Here is a 27,505-nt window from a genome sequence, read left to right as displayed (position 1 = left end):
TTAAATATCGTTGTTGTACAATCTTACTTAATAATTCTTACAGGGCCCACTTTTGGTTTTCATTAATAAAAGTTCTGGAAATTGATTTTATTGAAAACCTTGTTCTAAATTTTGATACAAATCAATTTCATTATCTTATTTTTCTAAAGCTTAAAGACTTTCGGGCCACAACAAATTAAACATTTATAGTTAATGTCAATAAAAAAAAAATACTATTCAATTGATTTGTAGTCAAAATTCAGAACAAAGTCGCTTTTTATTTTATTTAACGTTTTACATAAAGCTGGACAATGTAGCATACTAAAACTACTTGAGACTTGTATTTATTTATTTAAGCTACATATTTAAACTATGTATGTGTATAATTGCTATTATATTTCGCTGGCATCTGTTAACCAAGCGCTGTAAAGTCGCTGCATTAAAATTCTATGAATTATATATATTACATATGGATTTGCTTATAACTAATTTCTGTATTATTCCTTTATTCAATTATTATCCGTTGACTAATTTAATGGATTCACTTAAGCATTAAGCTACTTATTGGGCTAATGGTAATGCATATTTTAAGTGTTCTACGACCTCACATATCATTTTTCTTAGACTTTTAGCCGCTATACGCGCGTGGGTGTTCCAAATATGGGGACATTGTTGCGTCTCTGGGCCAACGGTGAGGCGGGCACCGGGGTTGGCCCATTGTTGTTGTTGTTCAGACGACGTTGCTGGCTATCCGAATAGGCACGTTCTAAAAAAAGGTGGCATATCTATCAGACATATGTCCATATACATATATACACATATACATACATATACTTATATATATATATATGTACATATTCATATCATTTGGTTCTATTGATTTGCCATGCTTGTTGGGTATTTTTTTTGTAGGGTTTCTGCATGCACTTTTATTTTAATTTACCACATATTTTCCGTTTCTTCTGCAAATTGTTAACATGCAATTAAAATAAAAAAATATATTTACAATTAAATTTAATAATTGCTACAAATAATAATGGTGTGCGTGCTTTATACTTGATGACAATTGAGAAAATTTGATGATTATATATAAAATTTAATAATATGAAAATTCCATAGCCGACTCTATTAATATTACACACATATTACTAATTTCTATCCGACATTATCTATACGTTCTTCATATCTATTTGTTCTTCCGATCCAATCGGTTTCAAGTATCTAGAGTTGAATGTCACCTTTCTGAATGGAAAATGGGTGGAATGGTTACAATTTAAAGTGGATCCCTTGCCAAGACAGATTGTTTACCACAAATTCCCACTTCTGAGTGGAAAATAAGTGGATTTCATTTAAATTAAAAGAAAATACGATCATGTACTTGAACTTTAGCATGCATGTCTCCAACCTATTTAAAACTGAGTTCAAGTGTAAGTAACACTCATATTATATACAAACATATACGTGCATCTATGGGGACAGTTGCTTACCTCGAAACTTCAAGCCCTGCGCTTCGTTGATGATGGCCGCCAGTGCCGGATGCTGATAGCGCTCCCGGAATATGGCAGATCCGTTCATGCCGGAGCTGCCATTGCCGTTGAGCGTACCGTTGCCGTTGCCATTGCCATGGTGCATCATTTTGTGCTGTGGCGTATGTTGGGGCGTTAGTGAAATCGGAGGCGTGGCATTACCATTCTTATAGTAGCGATTCTGATTGGGATCATAGGCGGTGGTGTTCTGATCATTATTGTGGTTCAGGCGATTGGCCAGCTTGATGGACGCGCAGCGTTCCTCTTCGTTGTTGCGCATCTTCAATATGCGCTGATCCTGCACCGAGTAGCGCGAGCCGTGCAAGGAGTTCAGCTGGTTCAGATTGTTTACCTGGGCGCTCAGCTTATTGGCGCGAAAGCTTCCACCTGGCGAGTTGTTCAGCAGTGTGCCACGCGAAGAGCTGCCATTGGTTTCGGTGCTATCACGACTCGCTGCCTCCCGATAGCTCGAGGGACGATGTGTTGACGGCGGTGTGTCCAGGCCGCTATCATGTGCCGAGCAGTCCAGCTCCTGTTTGTTGGCCAGGCCAGCATTGCTGCCGCCGTTCGTGTTGTGAGTGGGCAGCATTGGTTGCACTAGGGTTAAGGGAAGGTTGGATTAGTATACAGCTTTAATGAGCGTGATTAGACACGGCACGATAACGAACCAAGAAGTTATCCGAGTTTCTTTTTCAAATAAAATGTTTTCTATATATCGAAGACATTTCCCACTTGAGTATACTAAAATTGAGTATAAACCAAACTTGATTTAAAAGTTTAAAATGTGGCAAAATGTTAAAAAAATACATGTAAAATTAATTTTAATTCGTACATGAATTAAATACAAAACTTGCATGTCTAAACATTTTCGGACTGAACAAATATTCTTTACAAGAGAATTTCGTTGTCAAGTTGATAAATTTTCACTTTGTGTACGATTTGAGTATAAGATTCTTGCATTTTCTTTCGAGAGTCACTCGTGTCACGAGATACGACTTGTGGTTGGGGGTTTTCTTATAACTAACCTGAGTGCCGCATATCGGTGGGCGCACGCGGCTTGCGATAGAGCCAATCTCTGTCCAGCTCGTTGCCATTGTCCGGTTGGGCGCTGATGCCACGGAAGAGCCGCGGCCGACGCAGCTGCACCTCCGCCTCCTCGGCGGTCTCCTCGTCCACCACCTGATTGGAGCCAAAGCTGCTGTTGATAAAAATGCGCCGTGGCGAGCCATACAAAGCGCCACCAGCCTGCGTAAAGCTATTCTGGGCCGAGGCATAGCCATTCGAGTAGCGACTCAGATTCGCATTGCTGTGGTGCGGTATCTTCTGTGGCGTGGAGTGATTCGTTGAGATGCCGCTCAAATGATGATTGTGATTCTCATTATTCAATGCACTCAAGTCCGGCACCGAATCGCTGAACAGAAATGGATTGGCGCCCGCATAGCCATTCAAGCTGCCAGCGCCGATTTTGTGACGTGCCAGGCCACCGCCGCCGCCGGCGCCATTCGTCATCAGCCAATCGTCCAGGGCGCTGGAGTAGGTGCTGCCTAGGCCGAAGTGCTGGAACTGCAGCGAGGCATGCGAGACGGGCGCGGCTAGGGAGGCCCGCGATCTCGGACCCTGGGCGATCTTCAGAGCGCGACGGCGCTCCTTGGATGTCAGCGTGCATTCCTGTTCAATGAAAAGAAAACCCCCTTAGATATATACCCTATAGAAAACGAACTTAAGACTTGCCTCCAGCAGCTCAAACCAATCCTCGAGGCCATCGTCGCAGCGCAAGAGCACGCGACCCTCGCGTCCCAGCAGCAGCCCGATGACGCTGTACGAGCGTCGATTCAGCCATTCCACCTTCTCCACGTCCACCAGTTTGATCTGAAATGGTTAAACAAAACAATAAGCCAACGGTCTACAGCATTGTTAAAATACAATGCAAGTCAAAGGTTAGGCAATGATCGTCGGTTTCTCTGGGTCACGCAACAGGGGTCTGGGAATTGGATTGCCGTCGAACTAAAGACGTTCACGTTTCTTTGAAGTGATGAATGATCATCCAAAGAATTACATCATTTGCGGTGGGCTTGTGCGTGATTGCCAAGGGAAACCCCAAAACTCCTTAGGACTTAAGATGTAACTTAGCAAATACCGAAGATGTCGTTATATTAATAATAAAAATGTATAGACATTTTTTATTATTATCCTGAACCGGTGAATATCCAAAATTGGTTTAAAAACAAGAAATAATTAACGAAAACCCAACAACTATCAATATTTATAATTATAATACTTATGTGCATATACAGCACTGACTACAAAGGTTTTTAGCTTAGTCAGATTAAAACAGATTCGAACGGATCAATAGTTGTTATAAGTTGAACATCTAAATCCACAAATTGCAGTGGAGATTTTAACAAACATGTCTCAATATCTCTGTTCCACATTAATTTAGTTTTTTTCTCAGATTTATATATATAAATGATACAGTATATTCATTATGTATCTGTAAAACTTCTCTTAAACTCATTGTTTGTGAACTCCTTTCTAAGTTTTCTGTTCAGTATTTTAATTTTTAATTAAAAATGTTTTCAGCTTTCTTTGCCCCACAAAATTGGCTCAGAATGTTACGGGTTATGACATCAGCTGGCGGATAGTAGCGAGTAGTTCCATTTAAGATTGCATCGCACTTGCCATACGAAACTAATGTACTTAAATTTAATGGCAGACGCCATAAAATAAATTGCTACTCAATTATTTTTAGCACGTCTTTATGCAAAACTTTTGGCCCAACAATACAACAATTAAGTGCCACCCTCTATCTGTAGCCCCCCCTCCAATAAATCTACCTTTCTCTAACTACTAAGCATTTCTTTTGCTTCTCCGTTTGGTCTGGTCTCTGTTCGCCTTTATTTCTTCTTAGTGCATTTTGCAACTCGGTTAAAAGTCATTAGGCCAGGCTGACAGTTTTTGCCTTGGCCAAGTGCAAAACTTTTTACCATGTAGAACTTTTATTGAACTCATTTTTCCACATTGTTGTCGTTGTTGTTGGTCTCTGGGCATGTTTATGGGTTTTATTTGCAGGTTGTTGCCGGCACTGCCTTATGGCCTGAACTTAAAGTTGTTACAGATTCTGCGCTCCAGCTAAAAACTATACGAGGCCATTAGGCAAATATGTCAGCAGCGTGTGGCAATTAGCCAAGTTATGCGATATCAAACGTTGGCCAAGATTTTTCTTAGCTTCACGCTGCCTGCTTCTATGTTTATGGCCAACCATAATTAAGTTGTTTTAAACGTTGCGGAGTGTACGGGGCGCGTTGGATCGTTTTTATGATAAATTGCGCGATTTATGTTTACAAAATAAAAATAAAAAATCATAAGGCATTAGAAGGGATTTGAAATACTTTGGATATGCGATCGCTCATCATGCAGCATGTCAAGCCCAAAAGGCCTTGTCGTACAGCTATTAAAATGCGACCCAATAAAATGATCTAAGGCAACAAGCAGCGTGTGGGCTGGAACATGCAAAATGTTTATGTAATTTGTGGCTGCTGCCTATATATAAGGATTTTTGTAAATTTATTTAGAACTGTTTTGTGCATAAAACATTTATTTGGGCTTAGATAAAAATGTTTTCTTGTAAATTCAGCTCTTGAGTTTTGCTGCTAAGCTGTTTGACATTGATGAATATGAGACTGGAAAACTACGGATGAGGTATTTTAAATAGTGCTTTGCAGAAGGTAAAAAATTATAAGAAAACATTAATTTGAATAGGGAAAAGCTTTTAAATAGCTTAGCTCTATTTCCAATAGAATATTGTTCAATATCTGAATTATATATTCTTAACGTTTAAACTGTTTTTCTTTTAATTATTTGTAGTTATATATTTTAAATTACTTTGTTCCATTAGAAATTGTTAAAAAGAAAATTGCTTAAAATGAATCGGACAAAAATGTGCAAAAATATTTAAATTTCTGGGATCATTCTCAGTGTCCTTTTGCCTAGTCGTAAATACTATGCGCCATCTGAGGGTGATTCGGGTAATATTTACAACACAGAAATAAAATGTATCTAAGAGCAAGATCTCTTAAAGAACGAATGGGCGTGTTACGCGTATATAAGAATTGGCGAAACATTAAAATATTAATGTATTTTACTCTATAAATTAGTATTTCTGTGTGCAGTGTTATGACTAATTAAAAACGCAGTTCACTTTTACTTTCATGTTCATATGCATAATTATCTGGCTTTTAAACTAAGCCAACAGTTTGGCTTAACTGACCTCATTAAACAATTCATAATGACATTTTCCGATTTTCGACACAAAATTTAACTGTTTTTAGACAACCAAAGCAAACTTTCAAAAAAAAAAAGAAAATATTAAATCTGATTTTCAAGGTTGGCATTGATTAGCTGTTATTGTTATTGATATTATTTTGTTTGTTGTTTCATATTTTGTCATATTTAATTGCATTGTCTGTCAAAACGTAACAAAACTTGACGGCGACTCACTCATTTGTGTGGCCCATTCATTGTATCAACAAATTTGATATGTAGGCTTCACTCTATATTTGAGTACTCGTAATTCAAGTAAAGCCATTGATTTCGTACACTTTTGATTGATTTGTATGGCTTGTAAAATTATAATTATAATATTTTGGAGAGCATTGGAGGCATTTTGTCATCTTTTTAATTTTAATTATGCAAATGCATTTTTAACACGAGTTCAACCTGCCGCCAGGCATTCAACTCAATTAATATCGAATCATTATATGAGGAGTACATAAAAATCAATATTGATTTCATTCACTGTCAAAGTGCAAAAATCGCAACTTTCAGGCAACTTTGTGCGACCCGCAGGCTCTCGATTGCTCCGTTTTCCACTCTTCTCCCCTATATCATTATGTGCCTACCACTCACCCCCCACCTGTCACATCACCTGTAATTATTAAGCTTCGCTACGCTTCACGCGCGATTGATTTCCCCCATGGAAATCATCTGCAGTCACTGGGCACAGAAATGTTTCATCGACAGGCGAATCGAATCATCATTTTGCCAAAGGTAGACACAAAATTTGCAATCACTTTGAAATTTATGCAAAAATTAAATTAAATAATTAGACTGTAAATGAGACTACCTCTCCATCGCACGCCTAATTGATTAAGTTGATTACATTGACAAGGCGTTATTGATTCTAGTTCCAGTATCGCTTACTGTCAATTGCCACCGAACAGAGAGGCGACGAAAAATACATGAGCATAAGAATACACTTTAAAAATAAAAGAATCGGTATTTCTATATATAGAATTAAATCCTATATATTAAATTGAATAATTGTTGTTTTCGGTTATTAATTATATATGTATAATTTTTTTTGACTTGAGAACCATTTCTGAATCAAATATCCAAGATTGAGCAAAATCAGAATATTCCTAAGGAGAAGTGCACTGTTTAGAAATAGGATACAGGTTGAAAATAGATTAATGTATTAAAATAAAAAAGAATTTGTATAAGCTTGTAAATACATTTTAACTTTTTAAATTTGTAGCTTTAACATATAATTAAATCTGACGTTGTAATTAGATATGATCAACAATGAAGACTGAAGAAGTGTATTGGCACTTTTGTATATTAACTTAAACGTATTTTATACTCTTTTCAATTTCTTTAAGCGATATAGTTGGCACAAATTTAACCTTTGAAATTCTTGATATATTTCCATATATATAATAATATAATATATGTATATATTTCCAAATTTACGCTAAAATCTTGAAAATCTTGATTTAAATTTAATGCCAAAGTAAACGTACTTATTGAACGTAAGAGTATTATGGACTTCAAAAAGTCGCCGACCCGGAGGCCTCTAATGAGGAAGGCAGCGAGTGGCCTCTCTGCTCAATGACTCGACTTTGTTCATGGTTCGTTTATCTGGTTGTTGTCTCTGCTAATAAGTGTGGGTGTCTAAGCTTATGAAGACCATTTTTGGTAAAATTGTTGATTTTTGAAGGTCTCTCAGGTGTAATATTTATTGCTATGCGTGGAACAATTTGAATAATCACGAAAATAACAATAACTATTTTGTGGGGAAAAACTAAGTGAGATAATGCTCAGTTTACACGTGTCATCATATTGGGATAACACGAGATTGTATATTTTGTGACTATTTTTCGGGCAAAATAAACAAAAGAAGGGCAAATTAAAATCATTTGGTATGATATAATATTTTAGATAGGGTAATATTATAGATATTATAGCTTATACTATGAAAAATATTATATTTAAGTTTATATTTTTAAAAAATAGCTTCCCAAGCTTGCATCAAATATTTGATTACCTAATCACGAAGCGTGTGAACACGGCTGCAATTATTTGGGAAGCTTTTTATATATATGCGTATTCCACATTTCATGGCTAAAATAAACCCGTAATACCCATTTAAGGAGCTGTTTGCATTATTTCACTACAATTTGTCGCTTTAAGCACTTGAGCACAGTTCCCAACTTGTTTTTCTTTTTCGCATTTAATTTCATTTACCTCGATTATCTGCTGCTCGCTGAATTGTTTATTTTGGAAAATTGCCCGCAATAAACAAAATGTTAGCTGCTGCAGCTTTAGAAATTTATTTTAATTTTAAATTAAACTGTAAACAACAGTCAGCTATTTATTGATGCTACTTTTGCAGAGATTTTTTTGTTTTAGCGGTAAAGCTAGCAAATAAAACTAGAAAAACTTAAATTAAATGAATATAAAAGCAATTTCCCATGATCTCTTTACAGTTGTTGTTTTTGTTGCTGTGCATGTTAAGTGGCATTTGTGTTGTTGTTGTTGTTGTTGCAGTTTTATGTGCATTTTCCTTATTTGTTTAAAAAAACAACAACAACAACAATGACAATTTCATTGCAATCGTGTTTTTTACTGTTGTTGCTTTTCCTGTTTTCTATGTATTTGAATTTTTCCAGCTGCCTTTTAGCCTCGTATTTGCTTTGTTTTAATGGTAAAGTTGTGCGGCATTGCATGGTATGGGCAGGGATGGGCAGGGATGGGGTGGTAATTGCTGCAGTTGGGCCAGTGGGCCAGGCTCATGTGGGACGAAACGATAGTTAGGCAAATTAACATGCAGTAGCTGCAAGTTTTAGCCAATTAGTTGAGTTTTGCCCAAAACTTGCCGGCGCTCTAATGAAGTTTTTCTATTTTTTTGTTGTTTATTTTTGTTAAGTAGGTAGGGGAAATGTAGTAGGAATTCGCGCTATTTTAATGAGAAACTGTGCGCAACGCCAAGTGCGAACAAAGTTTGCTGGTAAACTGCAAAAAGCATTTAACTAATGCATGAATTTCTCATATGTCTAGCACATCGATAAGTTTAGTTTCCCTACCCCTCCTAATAAAAGATCTCTATCGGGAGACCTCAAGACTGCAGAACGTGACTTTATGTGTCAGCCAGCCACGGTGGGGACTCAATTTATAAGCATTTGTTGTATTGTGTTGAGTTTGTTTTTATTTTCATTTTTATTTTTCAAGGTGTGTCCTGATGTCTGATATGGGACATAAAGCGCACAGTTAACGCCCCACCCTGTCCCTTGGCTTCTGCCCGTACCCCTGCACAGCTATAACTCTCATAAGTATGACAAAGTTATAGTCGTAGTTGTCATAATGCTCGGCATAAATCTCGTTGTGGTAATAGAATTTTACAATGCGTAGTAAATAAGCATGAGATGTGTGCTTTTTGCTCGGGGTGTGTGCCTGTTAACTTGGTCAAGCTGTTGAGGTAACCCCACTGAGGTAACTCTGGATAATTGGGGGGCGTGCTGCAGATGTACTGAGATATGTGCGCTAATAAAAGTTTTACACTTAAATATAGGGCAGTGGCAAACTCTATTGTAACCCCTGCCTGCTTATTTTGTAACGTTAGTGTTTTAAAATAAGTAAAATTAAGCCAAGTTCATGATGTAAACAACATTTTGAATTATTTATTTATTTATTTTATTTATTATTATTTGGTGGCTATCGTTGATGCATACAGCTGGCGATAGACTATATATAAGTATCATATATAGACTTCCCAATAGCAAATTTATTGCAGGCATATATAGTTGTCTCTGTCAAAATGTTTGTAAATAGAATGGTAGTACAAAATCTGGTTTTCATTTGGCCAGATTTGAATAGAACCTTGCCTACATTTAACAGTTGTATTTGCCCAGAGTATAGTATATTCCTTTGATTCGTTTTTTCTCAATTTAATAAATCTTAATATACTGAGTCGCCAAACTATGAAGAGAGGGAAGTTATAAATAAGATGTTCAACTATCTGTTGACACCATTTTTCACTTAAACCTGTTTAGTACTTGATTCTGGGAGCGTAGCCTTTGACATATTGTTTTATTAGTAATTTGGTCAACGTTTGCTTACCTTAAATTTAAATTGTCCCATATCCGAGGCACGTTCATTGGCCGAGCCCGAGGCACGTAGAAAGCAATGCAAATAGTCGCGGGTGAGCACAAAGTATCTGCAATAAAAGAAATAATAAATAAATAATACAAAAAATCAGCTTTGGCTATATTAAAGGTCTCGTTTTAAAGGTCAATTGCTTCATGATAATAATGATTATTATTCAATAATTATCATTCAGCAAAAGTAAGTTCAACAATTGGCAATGCAACAATTGGCCAAGATTAGACACACTTGGCCCTCTTCAACAGGCCACCCGCAGCGTACACAATTTTTATTAATAAATAATAAATCATGCGGCAAAATAAAAGCAAAAAATACCAGAAGTCAAAGCCAAAAGCACTTGAGTAACTCGGTCTCGAAAGCTGCTTTATATTTTATGGTTTTCATAAGACGATGATAATAATATTTTATCGTCTCGGTCGCAGCAGTGAGAAATCTATTATTAATATGCTTTTGGCATTTATTTATTTTTCTTTCCTTACAGAAAGTATAAATTTTATTTTTGCAAAACTTAATAATGCATGCCAAGAGATATTTGCTTATAGACTGCTTTAACTTTATACATCGATTTATTTATGGCCAAAAGTTTCTGGCAAAGGCAATGAAAATTTTGTTTATCGAGTTTTCAAAAGGTGGTCTCAAATAATTTACGGATCTGTTGAAAAAGCGAGTTTCGCTTAAGCAACCTCTTTTGTTGCCAAATTGCTCACTTCCCATTTGGCAGTTGGTTGAGTTTTGGGTTCTTGGCACTCGCAGCTGCCTATTAACGTGGTCAAGCAAATTGAGTTAAGGCGAGACGTTAAATGTTTTGTAAGCTCTTTGCAAAACCGTAAGATGCTTTCGTACCGAGTTTGAGTAATTGCTTAGCAATTGCTTGGGTACAAAATGGAGCTGCAGTGATTAGTTAAGCTTGCTAAATGCTTGGAGCATGAAACCTAGTAAAGAGGATGGGTATGCAGATTGCAAGAAGTTAATGACTGGAAACTGAGGGAAACTAATGTGGAAAAAGTTAGAAAAATTGGCCAAGCAACGGGTGAATTGTAGAACAATCCAAACTGACGTAAATGAGCGGAATGAAAAAGAAATTTCAAATGAAAGGCTGATAATACAAAATAAAACAAGCCGAAGCTAAGAAACTAGTATTAGCATTTTTTGAAAATTTTAATATAAGCTAAAAAGCTATGATCGTGTTGAAAAAAAAACAAGAGCTGTGAAATAATCGTTATTTGGCTTCGCGGAAACAGGTTAAATTTGATTTTTATTGATAAAAGTAATAAATTCAATACGTCAAGCAAAGCTTTAATTACATATAAGACAACTTATCAGATGTGTGTAGATACATACTAATAATGATGGATGAGATATTTCGACAGCTAATATGGATAAGCAAAGTATGCTGATTGATTTCGGCAGTATTGTTGGGAGTTTTAAGCCCATGGGCAGAAAGCAAGAGCGGGGTTGATAATCGACATAAAGAAAATGTTTAAAAACAATTTGCAACTAGTCAAATTTTAAAATATCAATTATGCATTACATTTGACAAAACAGCCGAAACAATGCATCAAATATCTAATTGGCATCGTTTTTAATGGAATTTCCATGCAGTTGCCGAGATCAAATATGCGCAATTGATGGCTGCGCTTAGTGGCTATTAACTGTCAATTAAAAATATGCCGATAAACGTAATTACCAGAGAGAGAAAGAAACATAATTAAATTTCAATTAAATATACAACAAACAAAAACAAAAGCAGAGACCTTAATGCCCTCTGCCACCCACTCAATCATTTGGTAGACCCATTCGCAATCGCATTCGCATGCGGATTCGCATTTGCATACCCCTATTGAATTTGCATCTCACATTTTGCATTATCTGCAGTCCCCAATATGAAAGCAAACTTCAGCCACTGTCAATTATGCGCTTTTTGCAATTAACAACCCCTGGTTAAATATATTTGCATAATTTTTGCCTGGTCAGCTCGGGAGGGTTGTTAAATTTAACACTCTTTTGCACAGGTATATTCACAAATGCTGAAAGGCTTATGAAGTTAATACACTTCGCGAAAAAATGAAGACTTCTATTGTTTAACTAGACATGCATATTTAAGATCGCAGAAATAGGTAGTGGAATTTTTTATATTTTTAGGGAGTAATTCTATGTACCATACTTTAATATAGAAAAGTTTCATATATTTTATATTAAAACTGTCTAATTCTAGGATCATACTGAAAGAACTGAATTATTAAAGTTCTAGAATATTTAGTGAGTATAATTATAAAATGCCGATCCAATCTGAAACTAAGTTAATACTTGGATATTTAAATATTATCAATAGAATAGAAAACAGAACATTTTGCCATACAACAACCTACTTTTCGATCGAGCTATACGATATATTGTCTGATTTTAAAAAGATTTTGCATATATTTGAGGAGCCTAGTTAACCTGATAAATGCACAGTTATATATACATATATATATCTATATATAACTTGATAAAGGAAATAGTTTTTCTTACAAAAACCTACTTTTGAGGCTTATCTTGTATATAGGTACGTATAAACTTTACGGTGTCGGAAATGTCTCCTTCTATACACATTTCTTGCCAAATTTGTATACCCTCTACAATAATCCGTAATTCATCTTAAAAGAGATATAATTTAACTTTAACAAATTTTCAATTATAAAACTGAAACTTTGAAATATAATTTTCTCTATGGAAGATATTTTGAATTCTTGTTTTATTTGTCCCAAAATATGAATATTTCATTGTTATTTCGCTATTTGTACATACGGAAGTATATCTTACCTCTCCTTCCAACGCGAGAAGAGACGATCCCGTTGCTGTAGGAGTAGTCCGCGTTTAATGGGTCCCGTCATGGAGGCTACAGGTATGCGACCTGCCAGCAGCGATTGCTGTGAAAGATAAAAGTGCAACAGAACTGATTAAAATACGATATGATATATAATATATTTACTTATATGTGTGTGCTATCATTTGGAGAAGGAGTTAGTTTTTGCTGATTTTGCAAATTTGCTTAATTTATGATAGAACATTTTCTGAGCGTCTCAGCTGTTTTCGCTATCAGTCGCAGTGGCTGTCATAATTCTTTAGCCCCTGCACTTTGCGGCACTTTAAATAATTTAAGCAACAACAACAGAAACAACAGCGTGCCGTGAACCTTTATGTCTGGCTCCCATGAGCTATGATTAATGTTGCTTTAAAAAGCCGCCACTTGCGCCGCTTTTCAGCCCCAAACCCTCCGGACAAGCATCCCCCCGTTTGAGACACGCCTGCTGCACCATAAATTCCATTTTGGTGTATGTTTCTTTCTTTTTTATGTTGTTGTGTGGTTTGTTGTTGTTGGTTTGCTCATAAATGCAATTTATTATCAAGCGGGTTGTGCTATAATATTTTATATTAACAAATGCTTCGTAGCTGGTTAAATAATATTCGTAAATATATGAGCGCGTATGTTTCACACAACTGGCTAAGTTGGAGCATGTAGGCAATTATATATTGGGTTAATCTCTGCGGCTTACGCTTAAATTAACAATAAACAATAATTTAGCGGTTTACGCATTGTGATGAACTCGCTGAAAATAATTCAATATTACGCTTGAGTGTTGAAACGCAATCATCTATGAAATCTATTAACTTTAATAGAAATTCAATTACATATGAGTTCTATGGGGAAAACTATATATTTCTGGTTTACATTTTTATCAAGTATTGTCTTACTTATTTAACATACAATTTAATTAGCTCCTAAGTTTTCAAATAATATCAGCTAACTGAGAACTTAGTATGCCACCCGCCAAATGGCCCCAATTTCAAGAATTCAGTCGAAGCTCATTTGCTCATTAAACTCAATGGCTGCTGCACGTTTCTACCCACAAAGAAAAAAAAGACAATCTCATAGTCCACTCAGTCCATGAAAACGTTCGAACTGAACAATAGTTTTTAATGTGCTAAATTAAGTTTCGAATGCCTCTTATACAGAGCGCTTCCCACTTTCCCCCCTCAGAGAAAATTACCCGCACAATTTCTTGTCGAATTTGGGCGCCCGCGCCGCCTCCGTACTCCTTGCCCCTTGTTTGCCATATTGAATTTGAAGTTAGCCAAGGCATGCCTTTTGTTCTTGTTGTTGTTTGTGTCTGGGCGCTTAAACGTGACTACCGTTAATTTGGCCAGAACCTTATTTAATGCTCTGGCAAAAGCAACTGGAAAGAACTTCTTGCCAGAGTATACTTAGATTGTGTGGCAACGATAAGCGAAAGACGTAGCACAGCAGAAAAAAAAAAGAAAAAGTATCTTTATTTTGGGTTTGAAAACCGAAACGGAGAAGAAAATACAAAATAATACAGCGTGTCAAAGATTTATCGGCTTGAAAAAGTATTTCGAATTAAGCGAGCGCTTTGCTGCCGCTGCCTCTGCTGCTGATGATATCATTTCTCTCAGATTTGAGATTCACATACTTTTGGCCAAAATGTATCTACAGAATACATATACATACATATAGATACATACATAAAAGCGATTGATGCGACGTTATCAAGCCGGCATGGCCTTCAGCACCCGTTGCCTACTACCCGGCGATAATTCATTTTTGGTATTTCGATTCATGCTTTTTTTTTTGTCAAATCGAAAGCCCGTTAGCGCCCCGCTTTGCCCCGTTGATTGATATCGTTTCGTTAGTTTGCACTGGCCATAAGCATATCATTAAGTTGTACGCCCCAAGCCAAATGGTGCCACGGAGGTAGCCGCAACTAACCATTGGTTAGCTTTTTTTATGGCTTTATAATGAACAACCTAATGCTTGACATTTGTTGTCCGCCATCTGATACATGGCCGCTGATTTATCTGTCAATCCATATTCTATACCAGAGATAAGCTATAGAAGCTGTCGAAATTTCGCTATAAATTTGGCTAAATGTTGATTGGCGCCGTTTGCATAGGAATTGGGAATTTTTAAAGTTCGTTTCGCAGAATTTAAATAGAAATAGTTTGGTAAAACGATATGAGAATTACATTATTAAGAAAATATTAATGAGTATTTTGTTAATAAATTTGATATTTCAATATTATAAATAAAAAAAAAACTAAATAAAAGTTTTTTTAAATTGATAAATAAAACTAACTTTTCCATTTCTTTCACAAATTATATCAATAAAATATATTTTACGAGAAATTTATAATGCTTTATTTGCAATATTTCTGAAACATTTTCTGATTTGTTTTGAATACAAACTAAATATAGTTAGTAATAAATATTTTACAATATATTACAGCTCATAGATTCTAAATGTGCTTGACCTCTTTCCACTCATTATCACCTTCATCAGCTGATTACTCAAAGCCATTAGAAATGAAAGGAATACACATAAATTCAGGCGAACAGAATAAAATTCATGACAGCCTTTACTAATAACGCCAAACAAAAACTTTTATTTTAAAGAAAAATTTGAAAAAAAAAATGGAAAAATAAAAAAATTAAATTAAATTTTCGTCACGTTCTGTGCATGTAAATTATGGCCAAGCATATCAAATGTTGTTGTTGCTTTTGTTTGTTAGCTTTGTTCTTGTTGTTTATTCGTGTGTGCCCCATGTGGCGCGACTGGGAGCGGAAATAAAGCGTATAATTGTTCAACACGCATCTGTGAAGCTGTAAAACCTTCCAAGAACTTAGCTTTTATGGCTTGATATGAGTTATTTTTATGGCCAAAAGTGTGCCAAAAGCTGTTGAAAATCAAAAGGCAACTGTTACTGCAACTCTTCACTTTGCCAAGGGCTTAAAGTGTGGCAAAAAATCTGTCATAAATCAATCAAGTTGCGCAACCATAAATTGAAATTTACAAGATGAGCAGATGAGCGCGGCTGCAGATGATCATTGATGATGACACAATTGCTTAATAATACGAGCAGTATAAAATGTGCGCCTTCAGTTTTGGACTGAATTCGAGCCAAAAATTAAAGCTAACACGACTCCACGCGAAAGAGGAGCGTCAGCATCTGCCAAAGGTTTGCCACAGTTCTGTGTTGGCGTCGCATTATTGTGGGTGTCTGTGTGTGTGTGCTCGAAAGTGGCTGAAAAATGCATTGCGAGGGTTGTTTATTGAGTAGATAACCTTGACTAGATGATATATAATTAATCAAATTTAGATTAACATTTTTGCGGTTCTCCTCTCTTGAATTTTTTGGTATTTTCTAAATCTTATAGTTTTTAATAATTTATAAGGGATTAAGATTCAAAGAGATTCAAGCAATTTGTAAGTTTGGTTGCAGTCAATTAATTCTGAGTTAAAATATACTGAATGTATCTGTTTTGGGCTTTTATATAAAAAGCATCAATTAAAATAAATTAAGAAATTGATTCGTAAGAATAGATTTAAATGCAGCATCTGGGTCAGGGCTAGGAGGGCTTTTCCATTGCAAATAGTTTTATTATAGAAAATATATAAACAAATATTTCATTTTAAAAGCTAAACAATAGCAAAAATATATATACAAATATTTTGTAAGCAAGGAAAGTTTGATTTAAAACATAATTTACATGCGCCATATAATCAAACGACCCTCTCAGAATGACATTACGCCTGTGGGCAGCTTAGAATGAGATGTTAGATCTTGGCATCACGACTCTAGTCAAGAGCTTAGCCCATTTTTATTGCCTCAATAGCAGCTTCAATTCCAATTCCAACTCTTAACTCTGGGCCATTCAATGCGCTGAGATATTTGTATGCCAATCCAATTAAAAACCACTAAAAGTGCGCTATAAAAGGCTGGGGCCAGTCTGTCCAGACCCGACCCGGTAATTATGTAAGCGGCACAGACTGACTGCAATCAAAATAAATATAAAAGAAGGAAAATACCTGAAAAAAAAATACCAGACATTTACGTGCCAATTTTGGCGGCGTCTTGAATACATCATTGAGCCAGAGGCAAAAAACTCGCCCGCAGCATAAATAATAAAACTTCAACTTGTTCGCTGGCAAAAGCGCGTCAGCTTCCTGTACTCATTGGATTTACACAAACCAAAAAAAGCTGACATAAAATGCAATGAAAATGGGGGCATTAAGCCATTGGAATTATATAATATTTTATTTGGCGCGGGAAAATTATGAAAAATTTATTCACAGATGTGGCGAATGTGACTGAAATATAGTGAGAGAGAGGGGCACAGAGCGCTGCTGGCGAATAAACTGAGAGCTTTTCACAACATTAAAAATGTGGCATAAAAACCCCTTCGGTACATTTGCTTATCTGCTTATCATTGCGCATTATTTGCTCTTTATCAAAATTTAACGATAATGCTTAAGTATGTATCTAAAAGTTTGTTTATAGCTATGTCGCATAGTATCTCTGAGTGTGCACCGCACCTTGTTGTTAATTAAAAGTAAACTCATTCAAATGTTGTTTGCACTAAGATAGCAAATATCTTTAAATACCCATAACAAAAACTATATAAATATATACATTATATGTATTTACTACTACAAGAAAATAGTTGTGCAAGTTGATAAGAAACTTGTACAATGCTAGATATGAGATATCGGATGGGCTGATGAGGGAAAGCGGTTTGATATTCAATTTTTGTACAATTTTATATTTTTAAAATCTATCTGTAATTTAAGTATAATAATTATACTCAACAACTTTATTTTTGGATGAATATGTTGCTCGAGTTTAAACAAAAGCGGCATTTGAAATAATTGCATTAGCGACCCCAAAGTCAATGACTTTTGTACAAAAATGAAAAAGCTTTTGTAATTTAATTAGACATACATTTACACACAAACTACTTGGCTAAAATGGTTAAAAAATCAGTGAAAAGAACGCGGGGAAAACTCAGCTCAGCGAAGTGAAAATTACGCGACTAGCGCAGGAGTTTTGGGTGTAGGGGAAATGGCAACTCAAAGGTAGCGTAGGAGTCGCATTTTATAATTTTTATTATTTTTTTACTTTAGTTTATTTTTTATTTTTATTTATTTTTATTGTTGCCACTTGAAAGCACAGCAAGTATTTATGACTGCTTGTTGGATGGATGACTGCCTGGTTGGTTGGTTTGGATGACTGGCTGGCTGGATGGATAGGTGGATAGCTTGTTGGGTTGCCGACATCAAAAGGCAAACAACGCGCAGTATAAATAAAAAGAAAAATTAAAAAACATTTTATGATTGCTATGAAAAGTCAAGTCAAAGAAAAATCTGCGAAAAAAAAATAGCGGACTGTGCAGCGAATGAAATTCAATTTCCAAACAAGTCATGTTGAAACAATGTGTGAAGTTGGCAAATTGTTCAATATTTGCCCAGCGGTAATTGAAAATCAACTAAAGCATCATAAAATACGACTATCTGCCTGGTGGTATGTGGCATAAGCGCTATCTGGTAACTTACCCAGTAAAAGTCCGTTGATAAAATCATGACACGCGCGCCTATAAAAGATGCGTGTTTACTATGCTATAAATACCAATTTATAGGCGCTGCATTAAATGCCTTTTGTTTTTCAAGACAATATGTCGTATAAATTTCTTTTCTTTTTTAAAATTTCTTTAACACACACATACACTAACACACACACACACACACACGCGCACAGCACTAATGATTCTTATGCGCTGCTAAACAAACATTTAGCTATACGACAAAAAAATGAGGAAAATTTTCTGCGGCTGCAAACTCTACCGACACGAACCAACTTCCATTGACGACTATTCAAAAATTCTGAGCGAAAAAAATATATATTTATTTTTCATGCCACAGCCGCCTAAACATTTTACACATATGGCAAAAACAAGCCCAGTCCATTGTGCTGTTTGCCGTTCTACACATGAGCACGCAAAGTATCTACAAAAAAATATCTGTATCTGTATCTGTAGCCGTTGCCGTAGCTGTGGCTGCGGCTATAGCAGTGTAGCTGTTGCCATTGCCGTTGTCGTTGTCGTCTGCCGTGACGTGACACACATGTGGGCAATTCTATGCAGCCAATGGTAGTTGTTGTTCTTCATAACGTTGTTGTTATTGCTATTGTTGTTGTTGTTGCTGTAGTCGTTGCTGTTGTTGTTACTGTGTTTAGCCAAACATGTGCCTACGTCGATTTTTTTTCTTTGGTTTTGGTTTCTTGACTGGCTTTTATGGTTTATGTGTTAATAAGGCGACCTTCAGAACGCTCTGAGATTTTTCTTCGCTTTTTTGGCATATTTAACAGCCAAAAAAGTAAACCTAATAAACTTTACTTGTCTTACATAGCGCTTTACTAAGACCAAGTTTCTTCTTTTTCCACTTTTTTGGTTGGTTGATACCCAAGTATTGAGCGTGGCTGTCGGGTGACACAATGTCTGGCATATTGCAATAGGATTTCCTTCTTTATTTCATAATCACATCCCACTCGAAGTTAGCTTAGGTTATTTCAATTGCACAGCATAGCTATAAAAATGTGTGCGGAACTGATTTCCTGTAAACAGGTTCTATTCGAGTTACGCTATCATTTAAATCAGTTAAAAGAAATGCAAACTGTAGAATCTTCATTTAATATACGCACATAAATTATGATTAGCGTTTTTTTCTGTCATAACATGATCTAGACTGTGTGATGATTATAAAAATGATTCTATAAAAGTAGTCTGCCCAGACATTTTATGTTTTGTTCAAAGGAATAACTACTGACTAATTGGTTATGATTTTATGTTGGGGAGGAAAAAAACAAAAGGTTTATAAAATATGAGTGAATATTTTATGCTTGTTTTAAAACATGTATAAAATGTATATTTATTGTTTAGTAAGTAAGTTTTGTTTTTTTTTGGCCAATTGGTCAAAAGCTAAAGCAAGCTTATCAGCGTGCATTTTGGTCAAGCCGATAAAATTTGCCAAACGCATATATTCAATTTTTTATTGTCTTACAAAAAATTAAAATAAAATAGATAAGTTCACAATTTGAACTGGGGAGCTCTCGCTTGTTAACGTCATTTTTGCATAGCATATTAATATATTTGCTTCGTTTTTAATATTTCCATAGAGACTAAGACTTTTTTCTGCACTCTCAATGTACCAAAAACCTGACCTTATGCCTACTTTCGAGGCTTTGGAGTTTCAGACAAAATTTCAGCTTAGTAACTGTTAAGGGTTAGGCTCTGAGTTGGTCACTGTTCCAGTCTTTCCCCTCCCATATTTATTGCTTTAATTTTAAGATATCTCTTTTTAACATGTTTTGCTTTCTCACACTCCACGTTTTAGGTAATATTTTGCAAAGATAATTTAAAAGTATTTTAAATACATATATCGAAATAAACACCAAAAAAATGAGACTTGGGCTTTGTACCCATTTTAGTACTAATATGTGAAGCTCGAATGAAACAACATATTTTTAACATACAATTTAAATTTACTTTTAAAAACAGCGGTTTAAAAAAATTATAGAAATAAATAAAAAATTTGTAATCATCGGCTTGCATATATGCAATAAAAATAAAAATATGTGCATTGAGATTCCCTAAGGGCTACGATATCAACATTATACATATGCAGTTTTTAATAAAATTGTTCGGTAGGGAACTGTTCTCTAACGAATATGCCAGTCGTTGGCTCAGTTCTAATTTGACTGTGCAACCTAATTGTACTGGAATATAAACGAATATAAAATGTGGTTGAAAATAATTCAATTTTGTTGCATATGTTTTGTAGTCGATAAAATGAATGCTGGTTTGACTTCAATCACAGTCTACACAAGTTATTGTTTCGTATATAGATTATTATTTAACACGGAATGCCCGCTACAAAATCAATTTGATGGTGGAGTTAGTTCTTGTGAGCTAACTTTAATGAGCGCCACTCTAGGATTCAAGTGTTCCTGTCCATTATACTATTTGACTGAGTTTGAGGGAGCTTGTTATTTGGATAAAGAAGCTATCAGTACGTTTAACTGTCTTGCAGAAAAACAAAGATATATACAAAACGCGCTGCATTGCGAAATGTTTAACAAATACGAAGTAATTTTAAGGAATTGTAATAATACACATGTTAATTCAATGCGTATAAAGACGTTTGATAATAACGACTTACGCACAACTCCGAATTTGCCAAACTTGAGGCAACTACGTTGGCAAATGCATGGGGAATGTCAGAGTTTCAATGATATTGTGAAAAGTTACAGGCATCTTGAAGTTGAAGAATCCTCGAATGAAAAAAAGTGCGAACTTTATGATTTCACAAATGTACCACAAGTTAGAGAACTGCATATATCAATTTACAAATCTATCAGTTTGAGAAGCTCTAAATATAAATTGAAAACATTTATTTTAAGTAAAATGTTTTTAAGAGGCATGCGTAACTTGGAACTATTTCAAGTGAATTCTTTTCAATATTTTTATGATGAAATCGGCTTGGATATTCATAAAGAAATGTTTGAGAGCCTGAGAAATTTATCAAAAATTATATTCGAAAACTTTCAAATTTATGGCCTTACTCCAGACCATTTCAAAGATTTAACGAAATTAAAATCTTTGCATCTCAGAGGTATAAGCCTAGAACAGTTTGACTGGCTCAGGTATGTTGTTTAGTGTATGCTCATAGCAATAAACAAGAATATGAGATTAAATTTTTTTATTTTTTTGCTGTGGGAAACTTATCTTTTTAGCTCTGAAACATTACAAAATAATTTGGAATATTTGGAAATTAAAAATTCTACAAGTGAAAAGGAGGATTTATCTGGAATCCAATATCTTCAAAAATATTCAAAATTAGGCATAATTGATGTTATATCTGAGAGTACAAACTTCGACTGGATTTATAAATATAGTACAACTGCCTTTATTTGTACTCAACTCTCAACTGGCTGTATTTTCAAAAGAGACATTTTTAATAAAACTTGTCCCTTTGGCTGTGTATGCACTTTGGATCGTATAAAAATGCGATTTAAAATAGATTGCGCTACCATGGAGCCGCGTGGACTAGTTCCAGATTTGCCTATCCCAATAATTGGTCATGCATCGTTGTTCTTCAATAACAAAATCCTAACTGAATTACCAAACTCAACCTTATATGGATATGATAATCTTCGAGAGTTGCATGTGGCCAATAACAGAATCACAAATTTAACTGTGGCCCAACTACCACCTAATTTAATCTATTTGGATATTAGCAACAATAGTTTGAAAACTCTTGATAATCAAGTGCTCGAGTTTCTCTCCAATAGATCTGGCACCATACGACTTAGGCTATCAGGCAATTCATGGATATGCAATTGCGCTGCACTGCCGTTGGTATCGTTTGTTGCCAATTTGTCTAATACGATTGAGGATCGTGAAAGTATTATATGCAATGAAATACATTTAGGACAGATGTTATATTTAAAAAGAAGAGATATTTGCGGATTTTCTAGAATGACACTACTTTTTTCTAGTCTTCTTGGATTCACAATTTTAATAATGACATATTTCTACTTTAAGAAATCCATTATTATATGTCTTTATGAAAGAAATCTGTGCATAAGCTGCATTTCCCGTCCGGAGGCCAAAAATAATACATCGTTGACAATTGACGCATTTCTTGCATTTTCACACAAGGACTTGGAACTAGTCGGAGAATACATTGATAAGCTGGAGAAAGGCTCTCGTGAATTCAAGCTTTGTTTTTATCAACGCGACTGGCTAATTGGCGAATCCATTCCGGCTTGCATTTTAAAATCAATTGAGGAATCGAAGAGAATTATTATACTGATGACCAAGAATTTCAAGGAGTCATCCTGGGGTCGTTTCGAATTCCGTATGGCCATTCAGGCTACCTCCATCGACCGGTACAAACGTTTGATTTTAATCGTGTATCCAGAAGTCGAAGACTTTAACGACCTGGACTCTGAGCTGAAAACATACATGAAATTAAATACGTATCTGCGACGTGATGATCCTCAGTTTTGGAGAAAACTAATCTATGCCATGCCCCACAATCATGGAAATACTGGACGAACTGGTCAGCAGTAATGACCGACAGACCGAGGCAACTGCTGAGACCCAGAGTAGTTGTATGATATGTCTATTTTATTCGTTATACATATATATCTGATATTTAAAAAAAAAATATAAAAAACAAACTCTTTTCTTCACGTGGCCTCAACTTGGTAAATAGTGAAATTTGTTATATGCAATGTACTCTTGTGCTTTTTCTTAGGTTTGCTCGCTTAACTACCAATTGTCAAGAACTCTTTTGGCTTATCCTGCTGTTTTACATAGCTATAAGCCAGCAGTCTATAACAAAGCAACCCATTGACCTTCATGCAACACTTGAGAGGTACTCGCAATACATCAAACCACTCAACCCGCTCAAAAACCGTTATCAAGCGCACATATTTGGTCATGTCAGGCCGAGTGCAAAAATGTTCAAATGTTGCCACATGCAGCTCATACACACTCACACACATACACATTTGAACATTCAAAAGTCATTTAAAATGCAATAGAAAACTCGCTGCCACTCGCACAATTTCAGAATCGCAGTGGGGCGGCCCAACGAGAACCATCCATGAACTGTGAACAGAGGCCTCAACGGAACCATTTACACGACCAAAGATCCTGCCGCGCGCAAGAAGGAATAAAAATATATATATAATAAGAGGCATGCCCAAAAAGAGGTACACAATTTTTGCTGTTCTCTTGGTTTCTCAGAAATGAGCAAAAAGATGAAAAGAAAGGCAAAAAAATACATCATCTTGCCTGTCGTCTATGGCCCTGCTTGTGAGGCGTCGCCAGGTCTGCAAAAAAAAGAGTGCTCAGAACTTATGCATGTGCCACAGATGGAGATATACAGAAGGCAGAGCAGGAGAATAGCCCTTGAACTTGGGCCAGGAAGTGTCGGTCGATTGGCAGTGCCAAATACTGTTTATCTTTTCGGCGTGTGAGTTTATCTTGAAAGTAGGTATAGCTAATACCCTTTAGAAGCAAGTGATATATTTGTGCAGTGATATCATCTCAGTTGAGTTAGGTATTCCAATGAAATTGGGTAAATGGGAATTATGGTTGAATTATATTTTGTGGGGCTCAGAGCAGAAAATGTTGATATGGATCATTAAGTTATGTATATGTGCATATTTATATATATATTATGCAAATTATTTTTTTTTATTGGTAATGAAAACAAACTTGAAATTCTATCAAGCTAATACTAGTATCTTGAAAAGAATTGGATTTAATAATCTTTAATAGGATGCTTTTATAGATTCTTCTACATTTAATATTCGAAATCAAATGGTGCTTGAACCACGCCTTCGATATTAGCTGTTATTTATTAGAATTTTTAAACAATAATATAAACAAAAATTGAAACAATATGAATTATTTGAATTTAATTATAGGTGTTATTGTTATGTTAAATAATGTGTTTAATTATTCGCAAATTTTCTATTAAAAATGCGTCGCACCCCTTCAAACAGAAGTGTATTACTGCTTCGTATTGCATCAAACATTTTATAATCAAAACAAAAAAATAAAATGCCTTGCATATTTGTGCAAGCTCTCAGCTAAAATGCGATGGCGTCATGCGGGCTCGATAAAAATGATGCGATTGGCGCTGTTTGCCTTTTTTGGGTCTGTTGTGTGAACCACTGCATAAATTTGCAGAAATTATGGCTATATTTTGAGTTGGTTTTTACGTGCCGCAATTGATGACAGCTCAAGTAATTCGCATAAGAAACAAAACTTGAAATGTATCTAAGTATTTGAGTATCTGTGTAGCCATTAGCTACAACTAAGTATGTGTGCTGAGCGCTGAGGTCACGCCCCCTTCTGTAAAGGCGAAGGCAATGCCATTTCGCATGCTGTTTACATTTATGCAACATGTCGCGAGTGGCAACTTTGTATCTAGATACTTTTAGTAGTGTATGCGTGTGTGTGGACGTTTGTCTTTGTGCGACTGCGTCTGATTATGACATTTAACATGAACACGTAGCGAGCGCAACACATGCGAGCGACAGGATTGATATTTTTTTTCTTCTTTATATTTTTGCTGTTGGTATTTTCGCTAGACACGAACGCACAGCATGGCAGCAGGGGAAATAGCAAATGGGGGCGGGGTATAGAACTGGAGGCCAGTTCTCTTTTTGGCTGCATTGCGAATTCATTCATTCATTTCGTACTGCTGCCCTGTCATATTTTGCGGTCTTATCGCAGCCCAAAACAAAATTGGCAAACATTTTAAGGCGCCAAATGCACCTTAAAAAAACCCAACTGCAGTGCACACAAAATGCTGCCCCTGCTCAAAAATTGGAGTCGGGCTTGGGTCTGGGTCGGGATCGGTGTTTGTCCATGGCTAAATTGGCTTGTTCGAATGTATCTTGATAAGAACTGACGGCCTATTGGCAGCGGAGTCAGCGCATTGAATTGGAAAATGTTTCGAGCTTTTCTCTATTTTTTTTTTTGTTTTTTACTTTTGTGGCTTGCCTGTGAAACTCGCTTGTAGACATTTTTGTTGTTAACACTCACCTGCAAAGAGAGAAGAGAAAGAAGTTGGAAATTAATTAAAATATGTAAAACTAACCACTAATTGTAAAACTAGCATTTATCTAGATTCCTTGTTAAAGAAGGAGTAACAGATTGCAGACAATTTATGGCAGTATGTTTAAAAGTACATGTATAGGTTTTTGAATAGACAAAATAATCGGATATACTCTCTTGTTTTCACACTGAGCACTCAGTTCTTAAACATTAGCTATTCTTGAATTTATTTTGAATTCTTTTATAATATTTAATTTGTATATGAATACATATATCTCGTACAATAATCAAGCCTTGAACTGCAAAACGGTTCCTTTTAAATCACTAATATTAATTTTTAAATCTAATATTATTTATGGCTAATAACGGTGTTATAATTTGTATATACAAAATAATTAAAAGCCTAACATATCGAAACAAAATTTCGATAGGCATGCAAAGCGAACAATAATACCCAAAGCTTGCCTGTTTAATGAGCTAGCTTAAAGAGCACTTGTTATAAATACCACAACAACGGGCTTAAAGTATATTTATATAGCCCGATAGACTACCAAATATTCAAGTGGGTCTTAAGCCTAACTCAATTATGTTATAAATGTTTAAAATATGCAATTAATGAAAAATAAATTCCAAACTGGCTTAAGAAGAAATATGTATATTTGTCACCTCAGAAACGAGTTCTATAAAGAAATCAAGTGGAACGAGAACAGCTACAACAACAATAGCAGCAAGTCAAGTGCTCGGTGACGACTTATTTGTCACTAGAGCTGTTTAGCACTGGTTGTTGTTGCTTTTATGGACAGTGTACAACATTGTTGTGTGGGCGTCAAGTTGAACGACAGACAGGGGCGTGGAGGCTGAGGCGGCAGCCGGGTAAGGTCAGGCGTTCACCAGTGCGTATGAGCAATAATTTTTTAATTGTCGCATTAAACAGTTAACGGGCGTCACGATTGCCAGCCACAGTATTTCACTTACGTCCGCCACGCCGCCTGCTTTCCACTTGTGGTTGATTTTGTTTTTGTAATGTTTTATTTTTGCCTGCCTTTAATTGTTTATGTAAATTAGAATTTACTGATGAGCAATTCAAATACACATTCAGCGCTTTTATATTATTAAAGTTTGAGGAAGCGAATGGCGCGAAAGTATCTGCAACTCTCAGCTACTTTTAGCTGTACAAATAAAGGCGTGAATACACTTTGCGAGCAAATGTTAACGAGTACTTTTGCCTTATTAGAGCCTGAAGCGTAACTTCGTGTCAACTGCGCCACAAAGACGCCGCAGCATTTCAACTGGGTTGACAAGTGCGCGTATCTGTGGCTGGCTACGTGTATCTGTAAGCTATGGCAGCTGAGCATTGGGCACTCTTGAGCATAATTGGGTTCACTTGTCAAGAGCTGCAGCAATCAACAGCATATAGTTTTACATTAGGGGTGCTTGGTTTACTACGATTTTCAATCGAAAATTAATTGTTGTTACTTTATATTTCTTGAAAATGTTTAGCTTAAATTGAAAAATGAACACAGAAATTTTTATTATATTTAAAAATAAGTTTTTATACCTTTACCAAATACTTAAATTTATTTGTTAGTTAGATAATTTTTCCTTTATATTTAAAAATATTTTTTTTCTATTAAGTAGTTTTGGAAAAATTGTTATTTTTATAAACGATTTTTCACTTATAATGTTAAGCCAAAACAATTATTTTCGGTATCTTTTAATATAAGTTTTTAAATTTTGCTTGTCGGAACTTTAGATTTAATCCATATACAATACATATTTTTTAAATTAATAAAAAATATATTAAAATCATTTTCATTAATATATCAATGAAAGGTATCATTGTAATTGACAAACATATTTAAAAGATTATATGAATCATGAATATCCCCACTTCATGTTCATCACGAACAGGGTACGTTCAAAATTTGTGCAGCTCTTGACCAATGCACGCAGCACAAGGTTTGCGGTCAAAGCTCGTGTCATTTATCTTGATATGTGGCCCGCCCTGTTTACCCGACCGCCCCTTATCAAATTAGCTCAGCTAACAGGTAGTGTAAACGTCAGTTAACCAGCTCTTTTGTCATCA

The 27,505-nt window shown here is 35.5% G+C and overlaps 1 protein-coding gene across 4 annotated transcripts in view; it reads right to left on the bottom strand.

The window, feature by feature from the left end:
- Positions 1-81: 81 nt before the first annotated feature.
- Positions 82-27,505, bottom strand: part of LOC115763305 (transcriptional regulator GZF3) — a 56,864-nt gene continuing 29,440 nt past the window's right edge. For 2 of the 4 annotated variants that reach the window (XM_030705796.1, XM_030705798.1), the window contains 6 exons: positions 12,750-12,856; positions 9,900-9,996; positions 3,237-3,374; positions 2,531-3,173; positions 1,467-2,102; positions 82-745 (listed from right to left, as the gene is read on the bottom strand). In XM_030705796.1, the coding sequence (XP_030561656.1) occupies positions 615-745; positions 1,467-2,102; positions 2,531-3,173; positions 3,237-3,374; positions 9,900-9,996; positions 12,750-12,856 (1,752 nt within the window). In that variant the 3' untranslated portion in view covers positions 82-614. Of the gene's footprint in view, positions 746-807; positions 942-1,466; positions 2,103-2,530; positions 3,174-3,236; positions 3,375-9,899; positions 9,997-12,749; positions 12,857-27,505 lie in introns of all 4 variants that reach the window. The other 2 variants (XR_004017896.1, XM_030705797.1) reach the window with 2 other exon arrangements.

Source organism: Drosophila novamexicana, unplaced genomic scaffold (genome assembly GCF_003285875.2).
Source record: "Drosophila novamexicana strain 15010-1031.04,08,12 unplaced genomic scaffold, DnovRS2.1 tig00000689-arrow-pilon, whole genome shotgun sequence".
In the NCBI taxonomy this organism is placed as follows: domain Eukaryota; kingdom Metazoa; phylum Arthropoda; class Insecta; order Diptera; family Drosophilidae; genus Drosophila; species Drosophila novamexicana.
This window is presented reverse-complemented; position numbering and strand designations above follow the sequence as displayed.